At 36.8% G+C, this 26,359-nt stretch overlaps 2 protein-coding genes and 2 long non-coding RNA genes across 6 annotated transcripts in view; 2 read left to right on the top strand and 2 right to left on the bottom strand.

Moving 5' to 3' along the window:
- The window catches only part of LOC145726383 (protein diaphanous-like), a 32,444-nt gene extending 23,685 nt beyond the window's left edge, over positions 1-8,759 (bottom strand). For both annotated transcript variants that reach the window (XM_081975425.1, XM_081975426.1), the window contains exons 1-6: positions 8,627-8,759; positions 7,508-7,745; positions 7,326-7,453; positions 7,121-7,263; positions 3,806-4,028; positions 3,292-3,491 (exon numbers count right to left, since the gene is read on the bottom strand). In XM_081975425.1, coding sequence (XP_081831551.1) covers positions 3,292-3,491; positions 3,806-4,028; positions 7,121-7,263; positions 7,326-7,453; positions 7,508-7,745; positions 8,627-8,732 — 1,038 coding nt within the window. In that variant the 5' untranslated portion in view covers positions 8,733-8,759. The remainder of the gene's footprint in view (positions 1-3,291; positions 3,492-3,805; positions 4,029-7,120; positions 7,264-7,325; positions 7,454-7,507; positions 7,746-8,626) is intronic.
- On the bottom strand, positions 1,684-2,529 carry LOC145726762 (uncharacterized). The gene is made up of 2 exons (XR_014177659.1): positions 2,278-2,529; positions 1,684-2,149 (listed from the first exon to the last, which is right to left on the bottom strand). It is a non-coding gene; the product is annotated as an uncharacterized LOC145726762 (long non-coding RNA).
- A 3,858-nt stretch (positions 8,760-12,617) lies between the features above and the next one.
- On the top strand, positions 12,618-14,994 carry LOC145726405 (uncharacterized). Its single transcript, XR_014177594.1, has 2 exons — positions 12,618-12,716; positions 14,327-14,994. It is a non-coding gene; the product is annotated as an uncharacterized LOC145726405 (long non-coding RNA).
- Positions 14,995-16,601: 1,607 nt separating this feature from the next.
- The window catches only part of LOC145726390 (kelch-like protein 17), a 45,165-nt gene continuing 35,407 nt past the window's right edge, over positions 16,602-26,359 (top strand). Inside the window, exons 1-6 of one of the 2 annotated variants that reach the window (XM_081975435.1) lie at positions 16,602-16,738; positions 17,137-17,251; positions 17,387-17,493; positions 17,555-17,671; positions 17,725-17,938; positions 23,168-23,312. In XM_081975435.1, coding sequence (XP_081831561.1) covers positions 16,622-16,738; positions 17,137-17,251; positions 17,387-17,493; positions 17,555-17,671; positions 17,725-17,938; positions 23,168-23,312 — 815 coding nt within the window. In that variant the 5' untranslated portion in view covers positions 16,602-16,621. The remainder of the gene's footprint in view (positions 16,739-17,136; positions 17,252-17,386; positions 17,494-17,554; positions 17,672-17,724; positions 17,939-23,167; positions 23,313-26,359) is intronic. The other variant, XM_081975436.1, reaches the window with a different exon arrangement.

The following is a 26,359-nucleotide window of genomic DNA, read 5'->3' as shown; positions in this document are numbered from 1 at the left end:
AGAGACACAAGGTCTAAAAATCAATATAGGAAAGACCAAATTTATGATTTTCAGCAGGCAACCACACAATGGCACTACCCTAGAACTTAATGGAAGCCAAATTGAACGTGTCTCTATGTTCAAATACCTTAGTAGTATTGTTACAGAGGATCTAAACCCGGACTGCGAGATAAAGTGCCGAATAGAGATTGCTCGGGCAACTTTTAATAATATGAGATCCTTTCTTTGCAATGACAACCTGAATCTGAAGTTAAGACAACGCATGGTTGAATGCTATGTATGGTCGGTATTGCTGTACGGAGTAAAGACTTGGACTCTGAAGGTCAAGACGATGAACCAACTGGAGGCTTTCGAAATATGGCTTCACAGAAGAATGCTTCGTATTCCCTGGACACAACATGCTACAAACGAGAATGTACTATAAAGAGAACATCGAAAGACAACTCTTGACGACCGTAAACTGCCGAAAGACATCATATCTTGGACATATTTTGAGAGGTGATAAATATCGTCTATTACAGCTCATACTAAAGGGCAAGATTGAAGGGCGCCGCGGAGCTGGAAGAAAGCAACAGTCGTGGCTCAGAAATATTAGGGATTGGACCGGCATAAAAGGGGCTGGTGAACTTTTTCGCTTGGCGGAGGACCGTACAACTTTTGCCATGGAGAACGCCAACGTCAGGGAGACCGGACAAGGCACATGAAAGAAGAAGAATTGCGATGTGAACAGTGAAATTTTTAACAGGATTAATTTAAAATGTTTGGAGCCTCTGACAGATAAAGCTGATTATTCTATACAGCAATTGTTCAACTTTGAACTTTTTGAGTATGAACGATTTTGAGGAAAAAACCTCGGTCGTATGTTACGACATATTCTCCTATGTCCAGGGTGCTCTTGGACATCTGGTACGTCATTTAATTTAGCATATCTTAAAATTTAAATTAATTTAAATGTAATTTATTTTTTTAATTTGGAGGTATAAACCAGGCATAAAAGTTTCCTCTATTTTCAGGTGACCCTAATTAAAAGTTTAATTCCACCATGTTTAATCTAGCAAGATTCAATCATTGCAAAACAAGTCAAAATAACCGAGGCACGGATTGTCAAGTCCGGTTTATACCTCCAAATTAAAAAATTAAGTTAAATTTAATTTAATTTAAATAAAAATTTATGTGATTTATACTTTTCGAGAGATGTTCAGTTAAATCACATAGAACATAGATGTATTTTTAACTTTGACGTATTCTAAACATATTCTAACCTAAAAAGCTATAAAATGATTATTTGTAAAGTTAAAAACATTAAACAATGGATGAAGTTTTGTATGGTTGTGGTTATCACACTAGTCGGAGTTGGTGTATCCTTGATAAAACGATGGAAAACAATTGGAGATATAGAGTAAAGTTCACTTTTTATCACGACGAAAAGTGACGAAAGGTTCACGAATTAGCAAAGTTGAAAGTTGGTCAACTTTTAAGTTAAAATTAATTTTAGTATAGGGTGCGCCATTTGCTACTTTTTCTCTATTTGAAAAAAACAACACGCTTTTATTGATAAACGAAGGTGGGTTCATGCCATTTATGTATGAAAAATAACATCAGCCAGGTGACCACCGGCTTCGTTTCGATCCGATCATCAAAATTTCAAATAACTTTTTCCAAAATCATCAGTTCTATGGCCGCAATTTCAGTCCGAATATTGCGCTTAAGGTCTTGAATTGTCCGGGGAGCATTTGCATACACTTTTCCTTTCAAAAATCCTCAAAGAAAATAGTCAAGAGGTGTTAAATCGCCCGATCTCGGGGGCCAATTAACATCGGAATTTCTTGAAATTTCTCGTGCAATAAGGCGATTGTTTGGCGGGATGTGTGAGCCGTTGCTCCGTCTTGTTGAAACCAAAAGTCGTCAGCATCAATACGATCCAATTGTGCCGCGATAACGTTCCCCGTTGACGGTAATTGCCTTTTCTTCCGCATTTTCAAAAAATAGTGGTCCAACGATGCCACCAGCTCATAACCGGCACCACTCACTTTTTCGGGATGGACAGGTTGTTCATGATATTCGTGTGGATTTTCAGATCCCCAGAATCTGCAATTTTTCTTATTTACGTACCCATTAAGGTAAAAATGATCATCATCAGAAAAGAGCACTTTGGCCGAAAATCCGTCTTCTCTTTCAAGCATCCAATTAACAAAAACACGCCGATGTTGATGGTCTGCCGGCTTCAATTCTTGTGTTAGTTGGCGTAGGGTGGTCTCCCTAATGCGCACACTTCACTTACTGCGGCTATGTTTTCAGGAGTACGAGCTGGACGAGCATGTTGGTATAGTCTACGACCTTCAACCGAACCAGTTTCCTCAAAACGATTAACAATCCAACGAATTCCAGGCTCTGTAAGGCGCCCATGTCGGCCAAAAATAGTGCGAAGTTTGCGAAAAGTCTTTTTTATATTTCGACCATTTTCGTAATAAGTTTGGATAACCAAAATGCGTTGTTGTGTTGTAAGCGAATCCATGACTATAAATTGCATTCCTTTGACAGATCATATATGCATTAACCACGTGACTTTTGACTCATAGATAAAAAAAAGTAATAGATGGGCGCACCTATTACAAAGGTGTAGCTCTAACTTAATGCAAATTTAGTTTAATTGATAATTTGGAGGTATAAACCGGGCATTAAAGTGGAAACTGTCAAACTCAGATTTCAATTTAGTTCAACGTGTCTTTATCACTAAATAAGGCGGCTATTTAACATTGTTATAATTGACACTGTATAGGGCGGTCAAAACACTATTTCAAGAGCTACAAATTGTAAATTACTATTAATTGTTACTAAAATTAAACAAACAGTAAACAATAACAAGCCCTGTTAAAGTGTACCAAAGATTTTTCACCATGACATAGCTCACATTGGAGCTTTGAATGATTTTTTCAACGTTCAGTAATGTTGCATCAGCGGTGCCAGATTGGGTGACTTATCGCAAATTGGGCTACATTTCTGTGACTAGCTTTTATTCAACAATGGCAACTCGCTCTGCGACATATTATTTCGTCGTGTTCACACCAAAATATAATAGAGAGATATGACACTGCTATTAACGCAATATTTAACTTGATGTTTGCCTTGATTGTCAATGCGTCTTTTGCAATTTGCAGGTCGTTTTAAACGTTTGTCTTAATTTAAATATTCATTGATTTTTTTGTGTTGTTTTCGTTTTACTTTATTAACATAATATGTAAAAAAATGCGATTAATAAGTCGAAAGTTAGTAATAAGTAGAAGTACTTACAGCTTTCCAATTTGCTTTCTTCAAAGGCCCCTTCACTTCCCATTTTTTTTTCGGTTTCAGGCCGTGGGGCAAAACGTCCGGACGAGCCATTCCAGGTAGAGGCACCATGCCGAACGGCGGCGGTGGTGGTCCCATGCCTGGAGCTGGAGGTGGCCTTGGTCCCATGCCTGGTGGCGGTGGAGGCGGAGGAGGCCCACCACCTATTAGAATAAATCACACATACTCATTTTTTTGAATGAAAATATATGGTATATTCTTCTACTAACTAACAAATCTAATCCACTAGTAAGAAAATTAAATACAACTTTTCATAACACCTAAAACTCTAATAAGTTGAAATACCTTGTTCAAATATACTCAGATGCTATTTTTAAAATGAGTTGCTTTTAAAAGATAAACGGCAAAAGTAAAAAGTCTATTTAAAAAAAACATGACAAATAATTTCAACAAAGGGACTTTAAATTATGAGTTAATATTGTCATGGCGTTAATAAAACAAAAATAAATTTACTCACCAGGCATAGGAGGTGGTGGTGGGCCGCCCATACCAGGCATAGGCGGTGGGGGTGGTCCGCCCGTGCCAGGCATCGGAGGTGGAGGTGGCCCACCCATCCCCGGCATTGGAGGAGGCGGCGGTGCGGCCGTTCCTGGCATTGGAGGTGGAGGTGGACCGCCGCCCGACCCTGGCAACGGCGGAGGTGGAGGAGCACACGATTCATTTTTCATTATATCTTTGACCTTAAACAATCAATTATTATAGTATAAAGTCAAAATGCAAAGCAATCGGCAGTGAAAAAAAATATTTCCTACGATCGTGCGGAAAAGTGTACTTTGCCGCACGATTTTTCATCATGGCGGAAGTAGCACTTTTCCGCTCTAGTGCGGTAGTCTATCGAATAAAAATGTGTGTTTTATAATATCGTACTACCAGCTATTGTCAGCTTGACGGATTAATTAATGTAAGGCTATTTTGACGTTTTTATCAGTTTCGTGAATGCGAGTCGTCTTAAACTGAGAGTAACTGTGTCCAAAATGCCTTTTAGGTGTATTGAACATAAACAAATCCTTATATCAAGACTTATAGACTATTTGTAGAAGGAAATCGTGTATATGCACAACAAATGCGTCATATTTCAGGGCTTGATAGTGGAACAGAAAATAACCTACATTTTCTGTATTAACTAGGGTCCAAAATTGTTTCGTTACGGACGTACAGAACAGGGGGCCTATTCTTAAAAGCAGGGAACGGAATTCTCAAGAAAAGTGTTGATAGAATGTAACAGAAGAAGCTGACAATGGCGGGTTCCTGTCACATTCTATAAGTCTTTCTCTTGATAATTCCTTTCCCTCATTTCAAGAATACGCACCCAGGACTATTCGGCTGAGTGGTGGCTGTAAATATGGCAATGGTGGAACGACCACTAGAGATGAGTGAGAGAGGGCTCTCAAAAAGTTAAGATAAGAACTTGAAAATCATTTAGTTCTATCTCATTCAGGTTAGGAGCTATGACACTCCAAAATCTTCAAACGTCATACCTTGAAAACCGTTGCAAATAGATATAGGTTATGATACATGAAAAATATTTGAAATCGATGGGAAAATCTAAAAATATAATAATATATAAAAAATAAATATGTATAATAAAATATTTTTTATACAGGGTTATTCACATTATTCGACACGGAAAATTGTGACTAAAATATTCACTTTCAACAAAGTTTTGATTCTGGGATGAATATAGACTTTGGAGGTATCTTTTAAAAATATTTTCAAGATGTACCGGTTGTCCCAAATGCAGAAAAAGTATTAAAGTTATATTTTTTCAAATGGAATAGCTAGTATGTTATTTGGTTTTCAGAATCTACGTTGAAAATAAAAGGTTATTACATTGAGTTTTGATACGTCTATACTTTACAGTTTCTCAGATATTCGTTATTTTGTAAAAGTTTAGAACAAATTTTAGGGTTTAATCACTCAACCTCTGTTTGATTTTTATTAATCAAAATTGGCTTGGGAACGGCTAAATGATCAAGTTTTAGGATCCATATGCGAGAAATTGTCTAGCTCATACAGGATGTCTCAACATTTTTACTCAATAATTGCAACCTTTAAACTTTAATAACTTGTCAAAATCAAATCGAACACCACCTATTTTTACCACCGAAATTTAATTATCTATCGAAAATTATTGAGGTTTCCTATGGCTAACTGTTCGCGTTTTCTTGGAAAGTCAACATTTTTCGAACTCACGCCGATTTTGAGTGATTTTTGATACCCTTGAGAAATTACCACAGATTCAAACTGTTTTAAATGACAGCTTAAATAGCGAAATAGCGAAATTGTTAGGAGTATATCCATTAAGATACTTAATAATGTTGCTGAAGGATTCAAAAACGGAGTAGGTATGTTTGCGTTTGTAGTCGAATAGTCGCCGTTTTAAACATATTTATGAATTATTTTTGTAACTTGTATAGCAAATTTACAAAGTATTAAGCCACTATTTTATTCTAAGCTTTACTTAGATTAGAACGATAGATATGTAATGGGAAAAGATACCAAGTGATATTTGAACGATATCAAAAATCAGTGAAAGTCAGCTCTAGTTTGAGAAATGTAGATTTTCCAAAAAAACGTTAACAATTAGCTGTATAATACCTTAATAATTTTTGATAGGTAACTACATTTTGCATATACTGTAACCATAAAATAGGTGAGGTTTCATTTGATTTTGACAAGTTTATACTACTTGGTCAATAAATTCGCCAATTAAAAAATTGTTATTATCTCCACCAGTGGTGCGTATTAATAAGTCACCTGATAATTTTTAAGAAAAAAAGGTACGCTACTGCTTTTTATAAAAATAAAATTGATTGATGTTTGATTTCCATTCCCCGTTTAATTTTGAAGGAAAAAGGTCTCTTGGAAATTTTTCTTCCGGCGCACCGTTTACGAGTAATCGAAATTCTAACTTATCGAAGCAATAACTGTAAAGCAACAAAGAACTAAACATTTGATCTGGCTACAAGGAACGTTAATAGTGGAGGATATCATCATCCAAGACCAAACTCAATCCCCGATGATTTATCGTGTCTAGCCATTTCAAGCTTCACTTACTATAGCCATTAAAAACAAGGCAACCAAAATCCAGATAAAATCTATCATAAGCTTTGTAACAAGTTAATATAGTCAATCGATGGCCAGAGATCTGGAGTATATTTGAAGACTTTATTCATGCCGTTCTACATGTGGAATTTCCAAGTTTTTATGCTGTCGAACGTAACACCCAAGTACAGAACCATGTCTCTCTTCTTTCTATGGATTTGGAAGGAAAAAATCGATCTCATGCAAAATAGACAACTACAGGGGCTTAATTCTTGAAAGCAGGGAACGGAAATCTCAAGAGAAGTGTTTATAGAATGTGACAGAAGAAGCTGACAATAACGTGTTTCTGTCACATTCTACAAGTGTGTTCTCTTGATAATTCCCTTTCCTCCTTTGAAGAATATGCACCCAGAGGTGCAAACATAGAATTTTTCTATCAACAAGTGACTGTGACAACCACAGCGATGTCATCAGCAAACTGAATAGTTGTTAATAGAATTAACATAATTCTAAAATAACAAACCGACTTTTCAGTTTCTCCCACCTATCAACAAAAGATAAAAGTGTCTTTCTTCACAATTAAAAGATCATCAATTAATGATCTGTTAAGACATACATCAATAATGTCAAACTTTGTTCTCACTCGGCGCAGAAGTAATAGAAAAGGAGTGACGATTATAGCGTCCGTTTGCTGTGGAATGAAAACTTTTAGGCAAAATAAACTTACCAAATCCGGGTCTAGTTTGCCGCTTTGGACCGCCGTCTGTAACTTGGTTAACTTGGCTTCAGTTTCGACTTTAGCGGCCAGCGCTTCATCCAGGTATTTTTGTAACTCAGCTACTTTACCAGTATCCGCGGAAGGTGGTCTTTCTTTGAAACAAAAGTAAAGAAAAGTCATATAAATTCATCTCTTTTATAATCACGAGTCATACCTTTTAATTCGTCCAGTAACGACTGTAAATCTATTTCCACGTGGTTCTTTTTAAAGTCCGGATCCAATCCTGATTTATGTAAAACTATTTGCGACACGACCTCTTCGATTATCTTGAAGTAAGCCGGTCTGCAAACGTTTCGTTCAGTCACTAGATCAATTAGCGCGAGCCCTTTGATTTACCTGACATTATAGTCGTCTCGAATGAACAACAAATGCTGCAGGATGCTCAGGAAATATTGCTCGCAATCTGTTTCCAAAGTGACGTTTTTCAACACTTCGAAACAGTCTTGCATGTCGTCCATGTCGATTCGGACCTTGTCGAAACGTTCGTGTAATTCGTCCGCATCGCTTTCCTTCTGGTTTTCGAATATCCTAAATTGTCTTTCGATGATCGGGTTGGTTTCATTTTTCAATTCCGCTAATAATATAATGGATTATAACACAGAAGAAGCATTCCAAAAATAACAATAAGAAACTATGCTAGCACAGAAAAACCGATATTTGCTTTTTATATGATGATTGCTAGAAGCCTTTGCAAGTGTTGTACACCTTCTAAGAACTGTATATAATATACTGTTGGTATATAAACATTGAATGGTTGGTTATTTACTATATAATTTATTGTAGCCCCCGCCTTAAGTTATAACCTAAAACTAAAATCCTTTTGACTTTTGTCAAATCAATCAATATTACATTTAATCAACGACATGCGTTGTTTGCTGGTTATTGTGACGTAACAGTCAGTAGTCGCTGAACAGACTATAATATCGGTAACCAACTTTAGTTATCCTTTGTCGATTTTACATAAATGCATCTTTTTAGTTTTAATTTCATTTAATGTTCATGCAGAAGCACCAAACATGTACTTCGACTCTTATAACAATACTATTTTAAAAAAAAATCAAAAAGTTCATAAATTTAATTAATTAAAAGTTAAAGAGGAATAAAACTCACACAACAATAAATTGAATAATCGTGAGGATATATATTCAATATTTAAACGAGTTGGATGTTTTTAAAAATAAATTTTTTGTTTTTACTTATTTCTGACATTATTTGAAGAGTTTGTCATTGTGGTTGGTGTATTTGTTTTGTCAGAGTGACTGATTTGGCAAAATTTTGTATATAAACTGCAATACATCTTAAATGTTTCATCTCATTTTGATTGTAAAACATCACTTTAAATAAATCAACAAGTTTGGCGTTTGTTTATTTTTCTCTGGCAACATAAAGTCTGTAAATTATTCAATAATACTGTCGTTCTCTAAATTTAACTAAATTATGAAAATCTAAACTTACCTAATTTGTCATTAAGTCCAGTTCTCACTATTTCGTTCCTTAAATGCATCCTAAACTCAAAGTCGTCCGTTTCTGACAGTAAGGCATTAATAAATTGCAGGCACATACTCTGAAAATTTAGATATTATTAATTATGGAAAATTGTTGCTTTTTAGTGATCCAGTATATATCGTGAGTTGGTTTTTTTAATGGGAATTTAGTTTACGTTTGATAAAAGACCAGTACTAAACTTGACGACGTTTTGCCAGTTTTATTTAGGCTTCCTCAGGAGTCTAAAGACGCTAAAAAAATACAACAATAAACGTTTGTTATTAAAAAACAAATTCTTAATAATCTTAAAAAGGACTATCAATCATCATTTTTACAATTTAATTGGATTTACAAAGCGGTACAGGACTAATTTCTCATTTTCAATTACATATTATTTTTGGTGAATAATAAAAATATACTTTAAAACTTATAAGAGACGATTTGAATGATTTTTTTTTACATGGAGACAGTTATTGGAAATTTAAAACGACGGCCAGAAATTCAGGATGATGTTACATTTACAATGATGAGGATATTATAATCTTCTTAGATTATTGCCTTAGGCCTTTATTTTCCAACTTTCAGCTCCCTTAAGATGCTGAAGACCACGACTCTATCCATATCCTTGGAAGTGTTCCTAAGGAGCGTCTTGTTCGTTGTATACCATCTCTAGCCATCCTATCCATGTGATCATTCCAGGCTCTTCTACGTTTACGTCCCCACCTGACAATGTTTTCTACCTCACATTCGTGCCTTATGTCTGTGTTTCTTTTTCTCTCTTAATGTGTACCCTGAGATGTTTCTAAGTATTTTCATTTCCGTTGTTCGAAGGATATTTTTCATTCTTTTGTTGTCAGCTCTTGTATCTATAGCGTATGTCAACGCCGGTCTAACGAACGAAACGAAACATCTACGGAAAGCTCTACAAACAAGAAATGCCAGACGCAGGTTACCAGAGCACAAATTGTGAATGTGAGATCGGAGGCGAGATACATTCGAACTAGAAGAGACACTGAAGTCTATGAAAAACCTCAAGGCTCCAGGAGAAGAGCGCATTACGGCAGAAATGCTGTCCCCATCCTGCTCAATAAGTGTTTGGAGGAGGGCCGCATTCTAGAGGCATGGGAAAACGCCGAGGTGAAAATCATTTTTAAGAAAGGAGACTGTAGCAACATCGAAAATTACAGGCCCTATCTAGCTTGTACAAATTTATTAGCAAGATCCTGAGTAAAAAACTAGACTTCCATCAACCCATAGAACAAGCCGGTTTCAGAAAAAGCTATAGCACCACCGACCATATCCAGACTGTGCGGACAGTGATGAAGAAATTTAGGGAATACAATGTCCCTCTTCACATTGGGTTCGTCGACTATCAAAAGGTAGAAGAATGGACAATACTAAATGAATTGGATAAGGCTAGGGTCGAATCACGATACTCCACTCTCCATAAAGAACTGTTACGAGAATGCCACTTTTCACGTGGAGATAACAGAAGACCACAACACAGAAAAAATTTTCATAAACAGAGGAGTTGGACAAGGAGACTCAATATCGCCAAAACCTTGGATTTGGAAGAAGTCTTCAAGACCTTTTATTGGGAGTTAAAAGGCATTAACACTGATGGCAGGTATTTGAGCCATTTACGTTTTGCAGACGACATTGTTCTATTTAGCAGTGATTATGAGGAGCTCACCAATATGGTAAAGGAGCTTAAAGAAGCATCGCAAGCCGTGGGACTTCAGACAACATTAATGTTGAAATAGTGTAGTAAGTAGTAATGAATACGTATCTAAACCATAAAATAAAGCTAGTAAGCTTTCTCATATCCTAGGAAATCCTAAAACTCCAATTAATCATGATGTCAATCCATTGGTCATGACGTATGGACTTGAGACCATGACCTTCACACAAAAAAGTGCCAATCGCCTGAGAGTGTGCCAGAGAGCCATCGAACGTTCAATGCTGAGTAGTAAGGGATAGAAAAAAGAATGATAAAATTACGAGAAGGACGGGAGTCTTAGACGTCATGGAAACAGTGGCGATGGACTGGACATGTGGCAAGGGACGACGGCAACTGGACCACGGCCATCCTCCAATGGAGACTTAGGGAAACAAAAAGAAAAGTCGGGCGACCTCAAATGAGGTGGAGGGACGACATCCAGAGACACGCGGGGAAAAAAAAAATAAAATTATGGTAATTATGGTTTTGCCAAATTACGACATTGTGACGTCAAAAACGCTCTGCTCACTCCATGGAGCGCGAAAACGAATGCGGCGTTAGAGGATACATTATACAGGGTGGACCATAAGTTATGGGACATAAGTAATGGGAGCTACAGCATATTCCTGACATCAAAATAATACGGTTTAGCTAAATTAGATACAGGGTGTGAAAGTTGAAATTTTGTTCTTGATTTTTTATCGATCATCAGGGTCTTTTCATAAAAATAACTGAAAATGTGTGTCTCAAAACCGGCAAAGATCGATTCCCCTGTTGTTCTAGTATGCATATTTGTTACTTTTGAGCCATTATACGTCTGTTGAGACTACATTGGTCGCTGAATTTGACTAGTTCATGGTCAATCTGTGTCAAATTGTATTCTTTCGTCTCAAAACCGGCAAAGATCGATTCCAGTGTTGTTCTAGTCTGCATAATTGTTACTTTTGAGCCATTCTAATGTGGTTTTGACCTCCGGTAAATACGATTTCATCTATTTTGCAGTAGCTAATAGGGGGCGCTACCTGTAACCATTTCAGCTGCTTAAACTGAAACGAACATACGACTTCAAAATATGGTTCTAATATGTTTTCTATGTAAAAAAGGTGAACTAGTTTTAGATCTTAAAAGTTGACCGTTTTCGAGATATTTAATTTATATAATATTGCAATCATATTTTGAAATTATGTCCGATTCAGCAGCTGAAAAGGTTATAGGTAGCGCCCCCTATTAGCTACTTCAAAATAGATGAAAGCATCGTATTTACCGGCTGTCAAAACCCCCTTAATTTATATCAAAAGACCTAGATGATATGATTAAAAATCAAGAACAAAATTTCAACTTTCTACATCGAAAAATAATACCAATTCGCTCTATAAACCATATTTCAAAAATACAGATTTTAATTTTTTCCTGTTTTCTAAGTTTTGACATTAGATTAGTGACAGATATCACGTGGTTTTAGAGAATAATTTAGCTAAGCAGTCACACGGCCACTATCAAAATAGCTGTTATATATATATCTCAAAAACACGTTTTATATCGAATACTGCAATAAAACTTTTTTTAATTCTGATTTTTACAACTTTTGAGTACAGTTTGATAGTTTTGATAATAGTGATAATTGTCACGTGGTTCTAGAACACTATTTAACTAGATGGCCACATTTTTCAAAACCTTCCAGATCTTTAAAAAAGCTTCTAAAACTAGTCAGAACGTTCTAGAGCCTTTGGCAACGTTTCCAAACCTTTGCAGAAGCTTCTAGAATTTGTCAGAATGTTATAAAGCCTTCTAAAACATTAGAAAATCTTTTATAAATCTTCCAGAACTAACCAGAACGTGCTACAGTGTTTTGCAACGTCCCAAAGTTTTCGAAATCTTTGTAGAAGCTAGAAGCTTCTAAAACTTGCCAGAATGTTCTAGAGCCTTGTGCAATATTTAAAAACTTCTAAAAATTGTCAGAATGATATACGAGGGTGGTCCGATAAGTACTTAGCCCCGCCACCAGATGGCACCACTATCGTAAGGGAAATTTATTATCTTGGGCGGCTACTGTCAAAATTACTTTTGTATTTTATATTGTATATTATTATTACTTTTTGTTATTAACTCTTTACTATTCTAAGTAGTAGTAGTATTGTATTTCGTTTTGCTTTGTAATTGGCAATTTTTTTCTCTGTTGAAGGACCGACAAATGCTATCTTCTTATCTAATCGATAAGACTGTTGAACATTGAACAAACATTTGCGATAAAAACGATTTATAAGTGAACTTTTGAAAACAGTATCAATTTGTTCAAACTGGACTTTTAAAAGTGCAAAAAGCTGACAGCGCGACATTTCGGTGAGTTGTTTTTTGAATAATAGTGGATGCTTGAACAAGACTGATATAAAAGATTTTAATATTTAAAAAGACATTTTAACGCACTATTTTATATTGACGCTATTTTACTACGAAGATGCAAACTTTGGTATTACCCTTAATAGTATAAAGAAAACGCCAACAAATTCTGTATTCACGTCATATACGATCGTGACGAACCGTAGCCTGCGCTCTGACCCGATTTGTCTCCCTGTTACTTATTTGTATGGGAATGTCTCAAATCCATTGTTTCCAATGACAAACCACGGATCACCCTACAAAATCTTTGCCGAAGCTTCTAGAATTTGTTAGAATGTTATAAAGCCTTCTAAAACATTAGAAAACCTTTCATAAATCTTCTAAAACTACCCAGAACGTTCTAGACCCCTTAGCAACAGTCCCAAACCTTCAAAGGACCTTTTCATAAGCTTTTAGAACTTGTCAGAATGTCATAGAGCCTTTAGCAACGTTCTAAAACCTTCCAGATCTTTGAACAAACTTCTGTAGCTTGCCCGAACGTTCTACAGTGTTTTGCAACGTCCCAAAGTTTTCGAAATCTTTGTAGAAGCTTCTAAAACTTGCCAGATTGTTCTAGAGCCTTGAGCAATATTTAAAAACTTCTAAAAATTTTCAGAATGATATACGAGGGCATGGCACCACTATCGTAAGGGAAATTTATTATCGTGTAGTACATAATCTTGGGCGGCTACTGTCAAAATGTTTGTAAAAAAAACACCCTTTTCTATTTTAAGTAGTAGTAGTAGTATTGTATTTTGTTTTGCTTTGTAATTTACCTAAATTTTTTGGTTATGATTTATGTTTGTATTTGTAAATGGCAATTAGATACAATTTATTAGGCAATAAATGGAGATTAAGGACCGATAAATGCTATCTTATCTAATCGATAAGACTGTGTCTATTGAACAAACATTTGCGATAAAAACCGTATCAATTTGTTTAAACTGAAGTTTTAAAAGTGATCGACAAGGCAAACATTTCGGTGATTTTTTTTTTGAATAATAGTGTATGCTTGAACAAGACTGGTATAAAAAATTTTTATAGCATTTTTAAATATATATTTTAGCGCACTATTTTGTATTGACGCTATTTTACTTAGTATTTTGAAAAATAATAAAATAATAATTTCATATTTTTTGCGTCCTAATCAAATATGAAATAAAAAAAATATGTGGGATGAGCCGTATTCTTCCTTTGTCAGATTTTTCAGAACAAAATTAAAAAAACTTTTGGTTGCGATTTACAAATAATTGAGTGATTTTTCGGTCCTGTTTGTCCGGTTCTAATAATCGTGGACTTTCCCTGGAATATTTACCTAAAAACTTACAGAACACACCACAAAGTTAATATTGCAGATAAGTTTTTGAATGAGTAGTAACGAAAGTACCTACTTTAAGATATAACTATGTCACTTTTTTTAATTTTGTCATTTTTACCAAAATGGCAAATGGCTACCAAATGGTGTATAAAATAAAAAAGCTCTATATTTTGCAACATTAACCTGTTAACCCATAAAGTAAAACTGGCTAATTAATTAGGAGTATAAATATTGAACATACTTTATTTAATTTCAGATCTGAAGACTATATAAGACTGACAATGATGAATAACAAGGTAGTAACCTGGGTGGATCCTAGTGTAGTTCTAGACCGACTGCATTTATCCGAAAGCCCTGAGACTACCTCGAAAACTACCTTCAAAGGGATAGATTTGCGATTGTTTACCAATAAGGATTATTGTCTTAAAAACGACAAACATAGTGTAAATGCACTAGGTAATATACAACGAATGAGGCAACAAGGACAGGTACTTACTACTTGCTATTATTTTCTTCAACAAACACCGCAAACGATACAGACTTTGGGCCTTTTACTTGGGGTACTTTTTGGCACTAAAAAATCTATGTAAATGCACTTTATTATCACAGAAGTTCAGTTTGTATTCAAAAGTTATAGACTTTAAACGTGATGTTTTTATGATGTCGTGATGTCGACCCTTATCGAAATGTCCATACAAAATGCATGCTCTTTATAAGAACTTTCAGAACAATCTAATATCTATGGAACTATATTTTGTTCTTGGTTAGGTGAACTAGCAAGAACAAAACTAAGCTTTTTCATAATTTTTTCTTTTTTTTTATAAAAGCAATACTAACATTCTAAAGATAACATTTTAATTACGTTTATATTTTCTTAAGCAGAAGTGGCAATAACTTAAAAAAAAATATAGAAAGTTATTTCAATTTCAGAATTTTATTATGTTTCTGTGTGGTTATTGGTCCATTTTTTAAATTTAATATCACTTACAGAAAAAAAAACCGCCCATCCGGAGTATTAATTTATATAAAATATATAAAGAGCGAACTGTTCTATAGTAACAATTACGAGTTACAAAGCGTCAACAAGAATAATTTTGAGAATAAGTCTCTCTAAAAAAATTTAAGAAAATTTTCCATTTTTCATGTATTTTATGGTTATTTCCCTAAAAAAGTGCCCCACTCGAAGGAGTGCGTTATGATAACGCCCGCCTATAATGCCCTCAGGTTGTTATGAACACTATAACCTACACCGTTTCCAAGGTAAGGATTACTAGGTTAGGGACTATTATTGGTTCATAATGTATAGGTTTTACCATTTGTAAATATTAGATTTTTATTTCTTTCAGACAACTTTTGACAAATCCTGTAGATATCAATCAATTATTACTATTAGATATACCTAGATACCATATATCTAATAATTATCGGTGCGAGATATCACGTAAATAGCTTTTGTAGCTTTCTGTAAGACATATACATTTGTGCACCGATATGATCCAGTTCCAATAGACATCTACTAGATATCTTCCACCATTAAATAACTATCCAGTAGATTTTACAATAAGTACTTAATTTATCCACAAGACATCTACTAGATTATTTTGTATTGTTTGGGTCCTTCTTGTTCTAGCCCATCTTACCACATCCTGTATTATTTTCTAGTTCTTCTCTGATATCCTCGCTTCTTATTCCACTTGTGATGGTAACACTTTTTGTTGTTGATGTTTCAGCTCTGGTTTTTGTGTAAATTTGTGAGCTGCTACTTTCGTCTTATATTACAGGCGTTGTAGGTAGTATTTGTTCTCTGCTATGAGGATTGCATCATCTGCATAGCATAATGTTTTAATGGTGCAATTGCCTATCCCATATTTAGCGTTCACTTTTTTAATATTTTCAATGATTTGGTTCATAATGATGTTGAACAGGGTAGGACTATGGTTATCCCCTTGTCGTAGGTTCGTATTGATATGCACTTCCTCAGACAGTCCATCGTTCGTTATTGTTCTTGTTCTACTTTTGCTGTTCAGGTCTTAGTTAAATCCACAAAACAAACAAAGAGAGGCTTGTTAAATATTGCGTCCACTGTTGATCTATTAAACCTAAGTTCTTGCTGTTCTTCGGATTCTGAGTTCGGCGTTCTGAGTGAGATCTCCAAGGTTCTACTATGTATAGTTTCACAAGGAACAGCCAATTGCACCGCTTATAGATCCATTTATTCAGACTTCACCTCTGTGAATTTTCTTATGATATGCAATATTTCTATAAAATTACAAGTTTAGCCAAAATGGTAACAAATAATAGACATGTGGTTATGTTTTTAAAGTTGCACTCATTTTTTTTATCTAAAATAACATAATATAGACACGCAATACATACAGTTTTTGTTTTAGTTATGTGATGTAATATTAAAAATAGGAACAGACAAGTTTAGCGCACACAAAGTAGTTTTGGCTTCAGTTAGCCCTTATTTTTTCGCCATGTTCAACGGTAAGCACTTTTTTAAACCATTCAATAGGTGCCTTGTTTAAGGTGTTTCATAATTATAGGAGAGATGAAAGAACAATCCCAAAGTGAAATAACCATGGTTGATATGGATGCTACAGCTGTGGATTTTCTCTTAGATTACGCATACACTGGCCAGATTACTATAACTGTCGATAATGCCCAGGTATTTAAGTAATTTTATGTTTGAACAATTTATGATTGTGTTTGTATTACTTATCTACCAAATACATAAACATGCACCTACTTTATTTCCTCGCGGGTATAAAGTTACCTAACATAGACCTATCTACAATATGGCTATATTAATAATAATTTGTCATTGAAATTTCTTGATTTTGTAATTACTAGTAACAGTACAGTGTTAATCACAGTAAAGAAGTGGTCTAACATAAAATTTTGTATTCACCATGGACATTACCAGATGTTTATGCCCTCGAGCGACTTGACCTTTGGGCCAGTAAAATCGTCGTCCTCAGGTCATAAATATCCACCTATTTATGCCTTTGGTGTATAAATAGTTATTCTGGGGTTCAAATGTTAAATTAGTAAAGTCTTTTATAGAAACTATTACCAGCAAGTAGCCTGCTTCAAATGGAAGACGTTAGAGAAGCTTGCTGTACATTTTTTTTAAAGCAGTTGCATCCCTCAAACTGCCTCGGAATAAGAAGTTTTGCAGGTATTTTAATGAATAGTTGGTAAATAGTAATTAAGATACCAATAGCATTATAAGGACATTATGAGGTCGATTGATTTTTTAAATTATTTGAATAACTTTCAGGAAAATAACGAAAACAATATTTAATATTTTCAGATGCATATTCCTGTAAGGATTTGCACCATCAATCGCACGTATACGTCTTACAAAACTTTCCACAAGTTATAGCAACTGAAGAGTTTCTGTCACTTCCGTTTGAAGAAGTTAGTTTTAAAGTATTTCGTCTAAAGCAAAATCGATATTTTAAGTATTCTACATCAACAGGTTAACGAGTTAGTTTCAAACAGCGAGTTGAATATATTCTCAGAAGAAGACGTATTTACTGCAGTTTTGAATTGGGTCAAACACAATTTAATAGAAAGAGAGAAGTATATTTCTAAAGTTCGTATACTGTTTTACTCTTGTAATAACAATAACATGCAATTTAATTACAGTTGTTGATTCACGTGAGGCTGCCTTTACTAACCAGGGAGTTTCTTATGACGAGAGTGGATAAAGAAAAATTGATAAGGGACAATCACGAGTGTCGGGAATTACTGTTGGAGGCTATGCGGTACCATCTAGCGCCAGAAAGACGGTGTGAAATTTCTTCATGTAGAACTATGGAAAGAAAACCACTAGGAGCTGATCCTTATGTATTTGCTATAGGTAATACTTTTATTTTTTTTGGTGTACCTTTCATCATTACTTGCACTTTGTTATATGCGGTTGCTTTTATACTTTGGACAAGGAGCTCAGCAGTCTCAGTCAACTTTGCATTTGTGACCAATAATAATGTAACCAACATTACATTGTAGATTTTTTGGGCATCATATCAAAATACATAAACATGCAGCCCTTCTGTTTATGTGTGTATTGATTCCTGTTGAGTCGAATAGTTTTCATCATAAAGGTAACAATATTCACTATACGACCAAGGTTTCTTGTTTTGAAAGTTTAGAATGTTTTCTGTACCTTTATTGGTGTGGGTTATATTGTACCGTTTTTCACACAAAACACCACTTGTTACTTTTAACTCGCATTGTATATTTCGTTTGTTTTTAAACAATACTGACAACTGTTGTCTAACCTCGAACTGACATCTGTTAGCAATCGCAACAACTAACTGACTCTCCACCGGTCCTAGCCCAGCTGTTTATATAGGTTTCCATGGATTCGAGGAAATTCGGGAATATTCATGAAATTTACGATATGTGTATCCAATATTTTCTGTGTCCGGACTGCTTCACTTTTTAAAACCACTCTTCTGCACGGTGATTCAGTTTTTCCTTCCTGGCAAGGTCTTGCCTCCATGACTCTAGGCAAGTAATTTCCTTGCAATGTAACCTTTCTTGTTGTCTGCTCGATCATCTTCACACTAAACTCGTTTCGCTTAGTCTTGATGACGCTATTCTCCAAATCCAAATGAAATGTATGTTGCCGCATAAGATCCGCATCTCATCAGTACATTATCGGTTAGGTTGGCTATGAGAACCAAATGATTGAATTCATGCTGTCCAAACCAAACTGGATTTTAGCTTCATGGATTCCAAATACGACCTTGTATCACCCCCGGCTGTTTCCAATATAAACTTTGCTCCGGTACTAATCCTGCAATGCTGCACTATGGCTGGTCTTACTATGGTGAAAAAAGTTCCAGTGTCGACAACCATTTGATAATTTCTTTCGCAAACCTTGCCATTCACTACTAAGCTGCTATTGTTCTGCTGAAGACGAGCTACCTTAATAACTGAAGAAGAATGATTATTTTCAGTCAGCTTTTGCTTCGGATAAATATTGGCTAGGCTTTTTCTTCCATAATTCACCATTCCTTTTGGTTTGAGGCACTGATGTTGCTTATGTCCTTCTTCACCGCAATTCCAGCATCGCAAGAATCCTGCAAACGACTTCCTTTGGCAATTTTGATAGTTTTGCCTTCTCATTCCCCATCTTTCCTGGCTCTCTATTCTTCTCGGTTTAGGGCATTGAGGTCGAATGTGCCCTTTGTCTCCACAGTTCCAGCATTCAAAAGAGCGAGAATATGGATGCGTTTGCTCACTACGATTGTTTTGCCTTTTTACTTTACTCCACATTTTCATTAGCTCCTTTCGTAAGGTCGTTTCATTAGTCGGGTTTCTAATCGACGATTCCAGTCTGATTGGGTTCTTGAACGACCTGGGCTTGAATATCGATTCCTGTGCTCTGGTGTTCGGCTTCTTACGTGGCGCACTTGTGCATGTCCTTGTGACACTTGCTTTAGTGCCTCAAACTCCAAAGCGTAGGCAAGGGCATCATGTTGTCTTAAAAATATCCATTCTTTTTAAGATTTATTTTTTATTTTTTTTGTGTGCGTAAATTAAAAAATTATAAGGGATGCTAGGGTGATTCAGGTAAAAAAAAAAGGTAGAGAATTGTCAATTGTTGACTTAAGATTGATGTCATTACTTTAGAATACGATTTAGTCGCGAATTTTGAGCTGAAAACCGAAGAAAAATGCAGAAACGATAATACGGTTGAGTTGAGTTATCGCGTGGTGAATTTGGTTTTTCTTCCCTGCTTGTTTTTTTGAACAATACTTTTGCTGTGCCCTAATCCTAAACCAGTGCTGGCGTCAAATGAGGAGTTTTGGACGATCGGTTTGAGCTGAACAGGATAGGCCGAGATCTGAAGTACTACACACTGGTACACGACGATACCGACAGTGGTGCCGAAGAAAGCAGATGAGGAGAGGTCCGTCATTGTGATTGACACATAGGAGGGACTCTTTCAATTTAAACAGTGAACCTGAGCCTAAATTAACAATTTCAGAGACTGTAGTAGATAAGTTGTTTAATTTATTTAGGGATTGTTTGACAGGATGTAAATTTAATTACAGTAGTGATTATTGAACAGTCGCCTGTGTTAGAAATTAGATAGTAAATTAAGTTAGATTCGCGGTGGGTAATTATAGTTAGGTTTAGTTATTTCCCCTTGGAAAAATAACTTGGCATCCCTTTGGGTTATAAAGATCAGTTTTTTGTAAATTCTTTTTGATTTTTATTTTTCTTCAATTTAACTTAAATCAAAGAATGGATAAAAATCAAGATAATCACTCTCGAGAAAGTTTAGATGATATAATTATTCGAATAGATAAAAGTCCAACGGTTCAGGAAAGGAGACCTTCGGAACGACCTAGTCCCGAGAGTGATTCGCTTAACAATGTAATGTTTTGCACCTGGCTAGTCTTAAAGCTTGCTCAGTATCACGATCTTTTACGTCTCTTACAAACGCTCCTACTGCTAAACGCTCTCTTATGTCCTGGGATGCAGAGGGGTAAGCCAGGTAAACTAAACGGGCAATAAAAAAACAACTATCATTTCTGGCATCCAGCTGACTATACTGGAATGAAGGTTTTGTTCTTTGGTTATCAAGCCCTATGGCCTCTTTGATGAGCCGTAATACGGCGAAACCGGTCAGAGGATTGATGAACAAAAAACAAAACCTCACCATTTTCAACCAATCAGATCGGTGTTTACCGAATGATGCGGCATTAATGGTGCTGTTCCTAGATTTGGGAACGCCATCTGTACTTTCTAACTCATAGAGTTGAGTACAGATGTCACCAGATGTTGCACAACAACTATCATAAACGGGCAATGTCAGCTTCGTACTGCTGCAAGGTTTCTTGGCTTCTCTGGCTTCTGCTCGACAACTGTGCCTCGTAAACTTGCTCCAGGTGCTTGTTTCCAAACCTAATGTGCTAGGTGCTGGCTCAAGTCTTCGTAATTCCTATAACGGCTTTCATCCAAGATTTGCAAAACCTTCAGGGCTTCATGTCTGCGCGATAAAACTAAGGCGGTGGCTTTGTGACTCGATGTCCAGTTGTTTGCCTCTGCGGCAGCCTCTAACTGCTTCTTGTAATTGGGTTTAACTTGCTCTGTAAATTGGGGGTTTGATGTTGGAACAAGCATTAGTACTGGCGACTAAGGACTTTTCTTGCAGTTTGTCAACGTTCCTTCGTAAATCCTGGACAGTCTCTTCCACTCCCCTATTCTTCCAGTAAATTCCTCAATGGTATGGGTTACTTTTCTTTCGAAGTTTTCCATTTCGCTCCTCATTTCATTAAAACACAATCTAACTGGTCCTTGATTTGAGTTTTTATGTCATCGAATTTCGCTTCAAACTGATATTAATTTATCTAGCTTGCTTTAATTTCCTCCAACTTGCTGTCATGACTTGCTTTCATTTCGGCAAACTTGCGATCTTGGCTTGCTTGCATCTCCTTCATCAGGTCCAAAACCTGTTTTACTGCATCTTCCAACTTCGCACTTTTTAGTCGGGTACTTACAGGCATTCAACAGGGTACTTCTCGCTGATTCGTCTGTTTCTCCTGGTCTCGGGCTCTTCGTTCTTCTTCCTGGATCTTCTAATCCCACTTCTGACACCAAATGTACCGTTTTTCACACAAAACACCACTTGTTACTTTTAACTCGCACTGTAAATTTCGTTTGTTTACAAACAATACTGACAACTGTTGTCTAATCTTGAACTGACATCTCTTAACAATCACAACAACTAACTGACTCTCCACCGGTCCTAGCCAAGCTGTTTATACATATGTATAGGCTTCAATGGAATCGAGGGAATTCGGGAATATTCATGAAATTGGCATTCTCTCTTAAACTTCAAACTATGACAAGTCTCCCTCTCTCTTACAAACAGCTGAACTACGACTTTCTAGATCCTAAACAATACAATATACGGGGTAAGACGAAATGAACTAAGACTATACGAGGTAACACAAAGTAACTAAAAGTCCATTTCGTAACAATATTTATTCTATAGCTAGTACCTGAAAATTCCCGCTTTTCGAACGTTTTGCCAAAATTTCCCTTGACATCATCCAAAATATCTATTCATTGTTTGTGTTACTCCATATTTTGACCTACTTTTTTATTTTCGTTCACAAATAAAAGGAAAGGTACTGATTGATAGTCCTGTTATGTCTTTCGACTATTTCATTGGACGGCAGATGCAGTGGCATTGTTCGAGTGGGTCTTATTCCATCCATAACATATATATTAACTGGTTCCAAATATCTGATTCAAAGTTTCTACTTTTGTCTGTGTGAATCTTTAAAGGAACTCCGTGGTTTGCAATAACGTTGGTTATCAGCGCCTCTGCTACGGTGACTGCTTGATACTGATTTGACAGAAGTACTAGTTCTGTCCATTTTGAACAGTAGTTCATGGCATCAGATATTTGTTGCCAGAATCAGTTTGGGGAAATGTGCTTGGTATGTCAGCTGCTATTCTTTTCCATGAACTACCGGAGATATTTTGCATTTTTCCTCCTTTTAATCGCTTTCTTGGGCCTTTCTTTAATAAACACTAGTCACACCGTTTACAGCATTTGATCCTTCTCTGGTTAAGGTCCGGTTTACTCTAAAGGGTCCTCCTTCACAACTCTCATGCAGTTCCCGGAACACATTCTCTTTGTAGGAACTGGGAACTATTGTTTTGTATACAAAGGATTTTTCGTCTGGACTTTCCCATCTGCGAGTAATTAGGTTATCTCGCAGTTGAAGCGAAATCCATTGTCGCCAGCAACTCGTCACTATGTAAATCCCATGGCTCAAAATTCCGGTTTCAAATATTTCTCCAATCATTCTCTGATTACTTTCAAATCAGTGTCTAAACACTGTTCTTCTATTATGGTTTCTCTGGATACACTATTTTTCCATTACTGGTGTTTCTCTAGATAATCAATAAAATGATCGCCAATTTCCTGTTGAAATAAAAGTGAAATGTAATTGAATCCTTGTGCCGGATTTGTTATTCGTAATTTATAAAACACATTTCGATGCAAGGCACATTTATTAAGAGTCGAAAAAGTTCAACGGTTTTTTCAATTTTAAAGGTGGTGAATCCGGTAGATTACACATTTCCGAGTGTGAAGTTTATAATCCCAAAACTGATTGTTGGAATCGTATAGCACCAATGCAATGGAGAAGATCTGATTCAGGAGTGACTAGTTTAAGACAACGTTTATATGTGATTGGAGGGTAAGTACCTAAGTATACAGTTGCATTTTCCAAGCAAACTTTACAGGGTGATCCAAAAAACCGTGCACGCGGCTGTTTCTCGGCAACTATACATTGTTATGATGAAACCTCACGTTAATGAGATTTCAACATTTTTAAATTAGATTGCTCAAGGTCGTGGATTAATTGCATGAGTTCATAATTAGCTATAAATGAACACACTTGAATATTCTGCAGGAAATCAAACGAACCGTTAGTTGTATATGTACACGTATATATTACAAATAACGAAAAACTACAATATTTACAATTCACAAAATATTGTTACGATTTTCCCGTGGGTTCACACAAAGTCAGTTTAACTCAACAATTAATAAATTTATTAACACTTCAAAAACACTCCGTACAATAATTAACACAGCTACTAAAAACACTACTACAATTCCACAATTATTCCACTATTTAAACTTAACCGCGTTCCCAAATTCACTACTACTGCGGTCGAGACCGCGTCTTTTATATTCGCAAACCACGTTCTAGAATGACCGCGAAACGCTTCGCGATTTGCGTCGAATTTTAACGATTGTTCCAGGTGCGGCGCTTCCTAACTGTGGCCTACTTTAATACGCGCCCGGCCAGATATTACGGCGCATCGGTTTCATCCCGAAGCGAGCGCTTGTTAAGAAGTATCGAGCATAGTAGGCCCAGACCGTAACACTGCCCCCCTCTTAAAGCTGATCGTCCCGATCCGCTTCATCTAATCCGTGGTATTTCTTGAGTCTGTCCAGATGGACAATTTTCATCTTGGCTTTGGGGCTGCGTTGGACTCTGTACACGACATCGTTTAACCTTTTTACCACATTGTAAGGTCCCTCCCAAACAGGTGTTAATTTCGGTGATTTGCCTTTCTTCCTCTGAGGGTTAAACAACCAAACTTTATCATCCTTCTGGAACCCTCCCGAATTGGCCCTCAGATCATAACGAGCTTTCATCTTATCGCTAGTTAGATTCAAACTTTCCCTGACCAGATCATGGATGTTCAGTAATCTGTCTTGCAACTCGTCAACGTAGTTCTCAATGTTCGTGCTTTGGCCTGTTGGAGATCCGAACACCACATCACATGGAAGTCGCAGTTCTCGACCAAACAGAACTTTAGATGGTGACTGTCCCGTTGAGTTGTGGACTGCTGCTCTATAAGCCATCAAGAAGAGCGGAATATGCTGGTCCCAATCTTTCTGATGCTGATCAACAACCTTTGAGAGATGTTGCTCTATGGTCTTATTAAATCTCTCGACCATGCCATCCGACTGAGGATGAAGCGGCGTTGTTCGGGTCTTCCTAATGCCTAGCAGGTCACAGAGCCTCTGAAAGAGCTTGGACTCAAAGTTTCGTCCCTGATCAGAGTGTAACTCCAACGGCACACCAAATCTACTGAAGACATTTTCGACGAGAATATCAGCGACTGTGCTGGCTTCTTGATTTGGAATCGCAAACACCATCCATGGCAACAAGAATGTACTTGTTGCCTCTGTTGGTCTCAGGAAAAGGCCCAGCAACGTCTATGGCTAAACGTTCGAACGGCAATCCTACGTTGTACTGCTTCATAGGCCCCCGGGATCTCGTCTGTGGTCCGTGGCTAGCTGCACAAATGGAACATTGTCGACACCATGATTTCACGTCTTGGCAGTAGTTCACCCAGTAAAAGCGTTGCCGGATTTTGTCCAAAGTCTTATTTACTCCCAAATGAGCACCAGTCTTTCCATTGTGCATTTCCTCCAGTACGTGGTCGACCCTTCCTCTGGGAACTACCAGCTGCTTCCTTATCTCTTTTCCATCGGCACTCTCCCAAGCTCTTTTTAGCAAGCCGCCTTCAACCACAAGCGAGTCCCACTGAGCCCAAAGTGCTTTGAACGTCAGGCCTTTGCTAGAGATTTCTTGCCATATTGGTCTTAGCTCGCTTTGTTCCTTTCTCAACAACAATGGGCCTATGTCGCTGTCTTCTAGTTGATCCTTCCTAATCTCATCGGGACCCCATTCATCATCGGTCTTCAGCTGAACCATTCTGATGGGCACAACGCCTTCACGTTGTTCCGCTTTCTGGCAATGTTTGCATTCTTCGGCGCAAGGTCTTCTTGATAGAGCATCTGCGTTATTATGCAGCTTTCCGGGTCGATGCTTGATGTTGAAATTATACTGCTGGAGTTTTTCAAGCCATCTTGCTACTTGTCCTTCCGGTTGTTTCATTCCGAGGAGCCACTTGAGTGCCGCATGGTCAGTCCTTATCAAAAATTCCTGTCCGTACAAGTACTTGTGAAAGTGATCGACTGATTTTACTATTGCCAGTAGCTCTTTTCTCGTTACACAGTAGTTCCGTTCTGCTTTGGTAAGTTTCCTACTGAAGTATTCTATGACATGTTCTTCTCCGTTTTGGACTTGAGACAATACAGCTCCAATACCAGAATTACTGGCATCTGTGTCTAAAATGAACTTTCCTTTTGGTTGTGGATAACTGAGGATGGGACTGGAGCAAAGTGTGCCTTTAATCTTCTGAACGCCTGATCACATTGGGTATTCCAACAGTAGGGTGTTTTGTCCTCAGTAAGTTGATGTAGCGGAGCTGCGATGTTGGCAAATCCTTCCACAAACCGTCTGTAGTAGCTGGCAAGTCCTAGAAAGCTTCTGAGTTCGTGTTTATCCTTCGGTACTGGCCATTCTCTAATTGCTTGGATCTTCTTGTCGTCCGTCTGGATTCCGTCGACCGACACCACATGCCCAAGAAATTCGACTTGCTTTTGGAAGAACCAACACTTTTTGGCGTTCAATCGAAGATGGGCACCACCTATTCTAGCAAACACTTCTTGCAAGTTGTTCAGATGTTCTTCAAAAGTTTTCCCCATCACCATGATATCGTCCAGATAAACCAAGCAAGTCTTCCAGTTAAGGCCACGAAGCACAATTTCCATTAGCCTTTCAAACGTAGCAGGAGCATTACAAAGTCCGAAGGGCATCACATTGAATTGGTACAGCCCATTTCCAGCAGAAAAAGCAGTCTTCTCCTTATCTTGCTC

This window comes from Ips typographus, linkage group LG3 (assembly GCF_016097725.1).
Source record: "Ips typographus isolate SLU linkage group LG3, UJ_Ityp_2.0, whole genome shotgun sequence".
NCBI lineage: Eukaryota > Metazoa > Arthropoda > Insecta > Coleoptera > Curculionidae > Ips > Ips typographus.
Note: the sequence above shows the minus strand (reverse complement) of the source record. Positions and strands in the feature narration are given on the sequence as shown.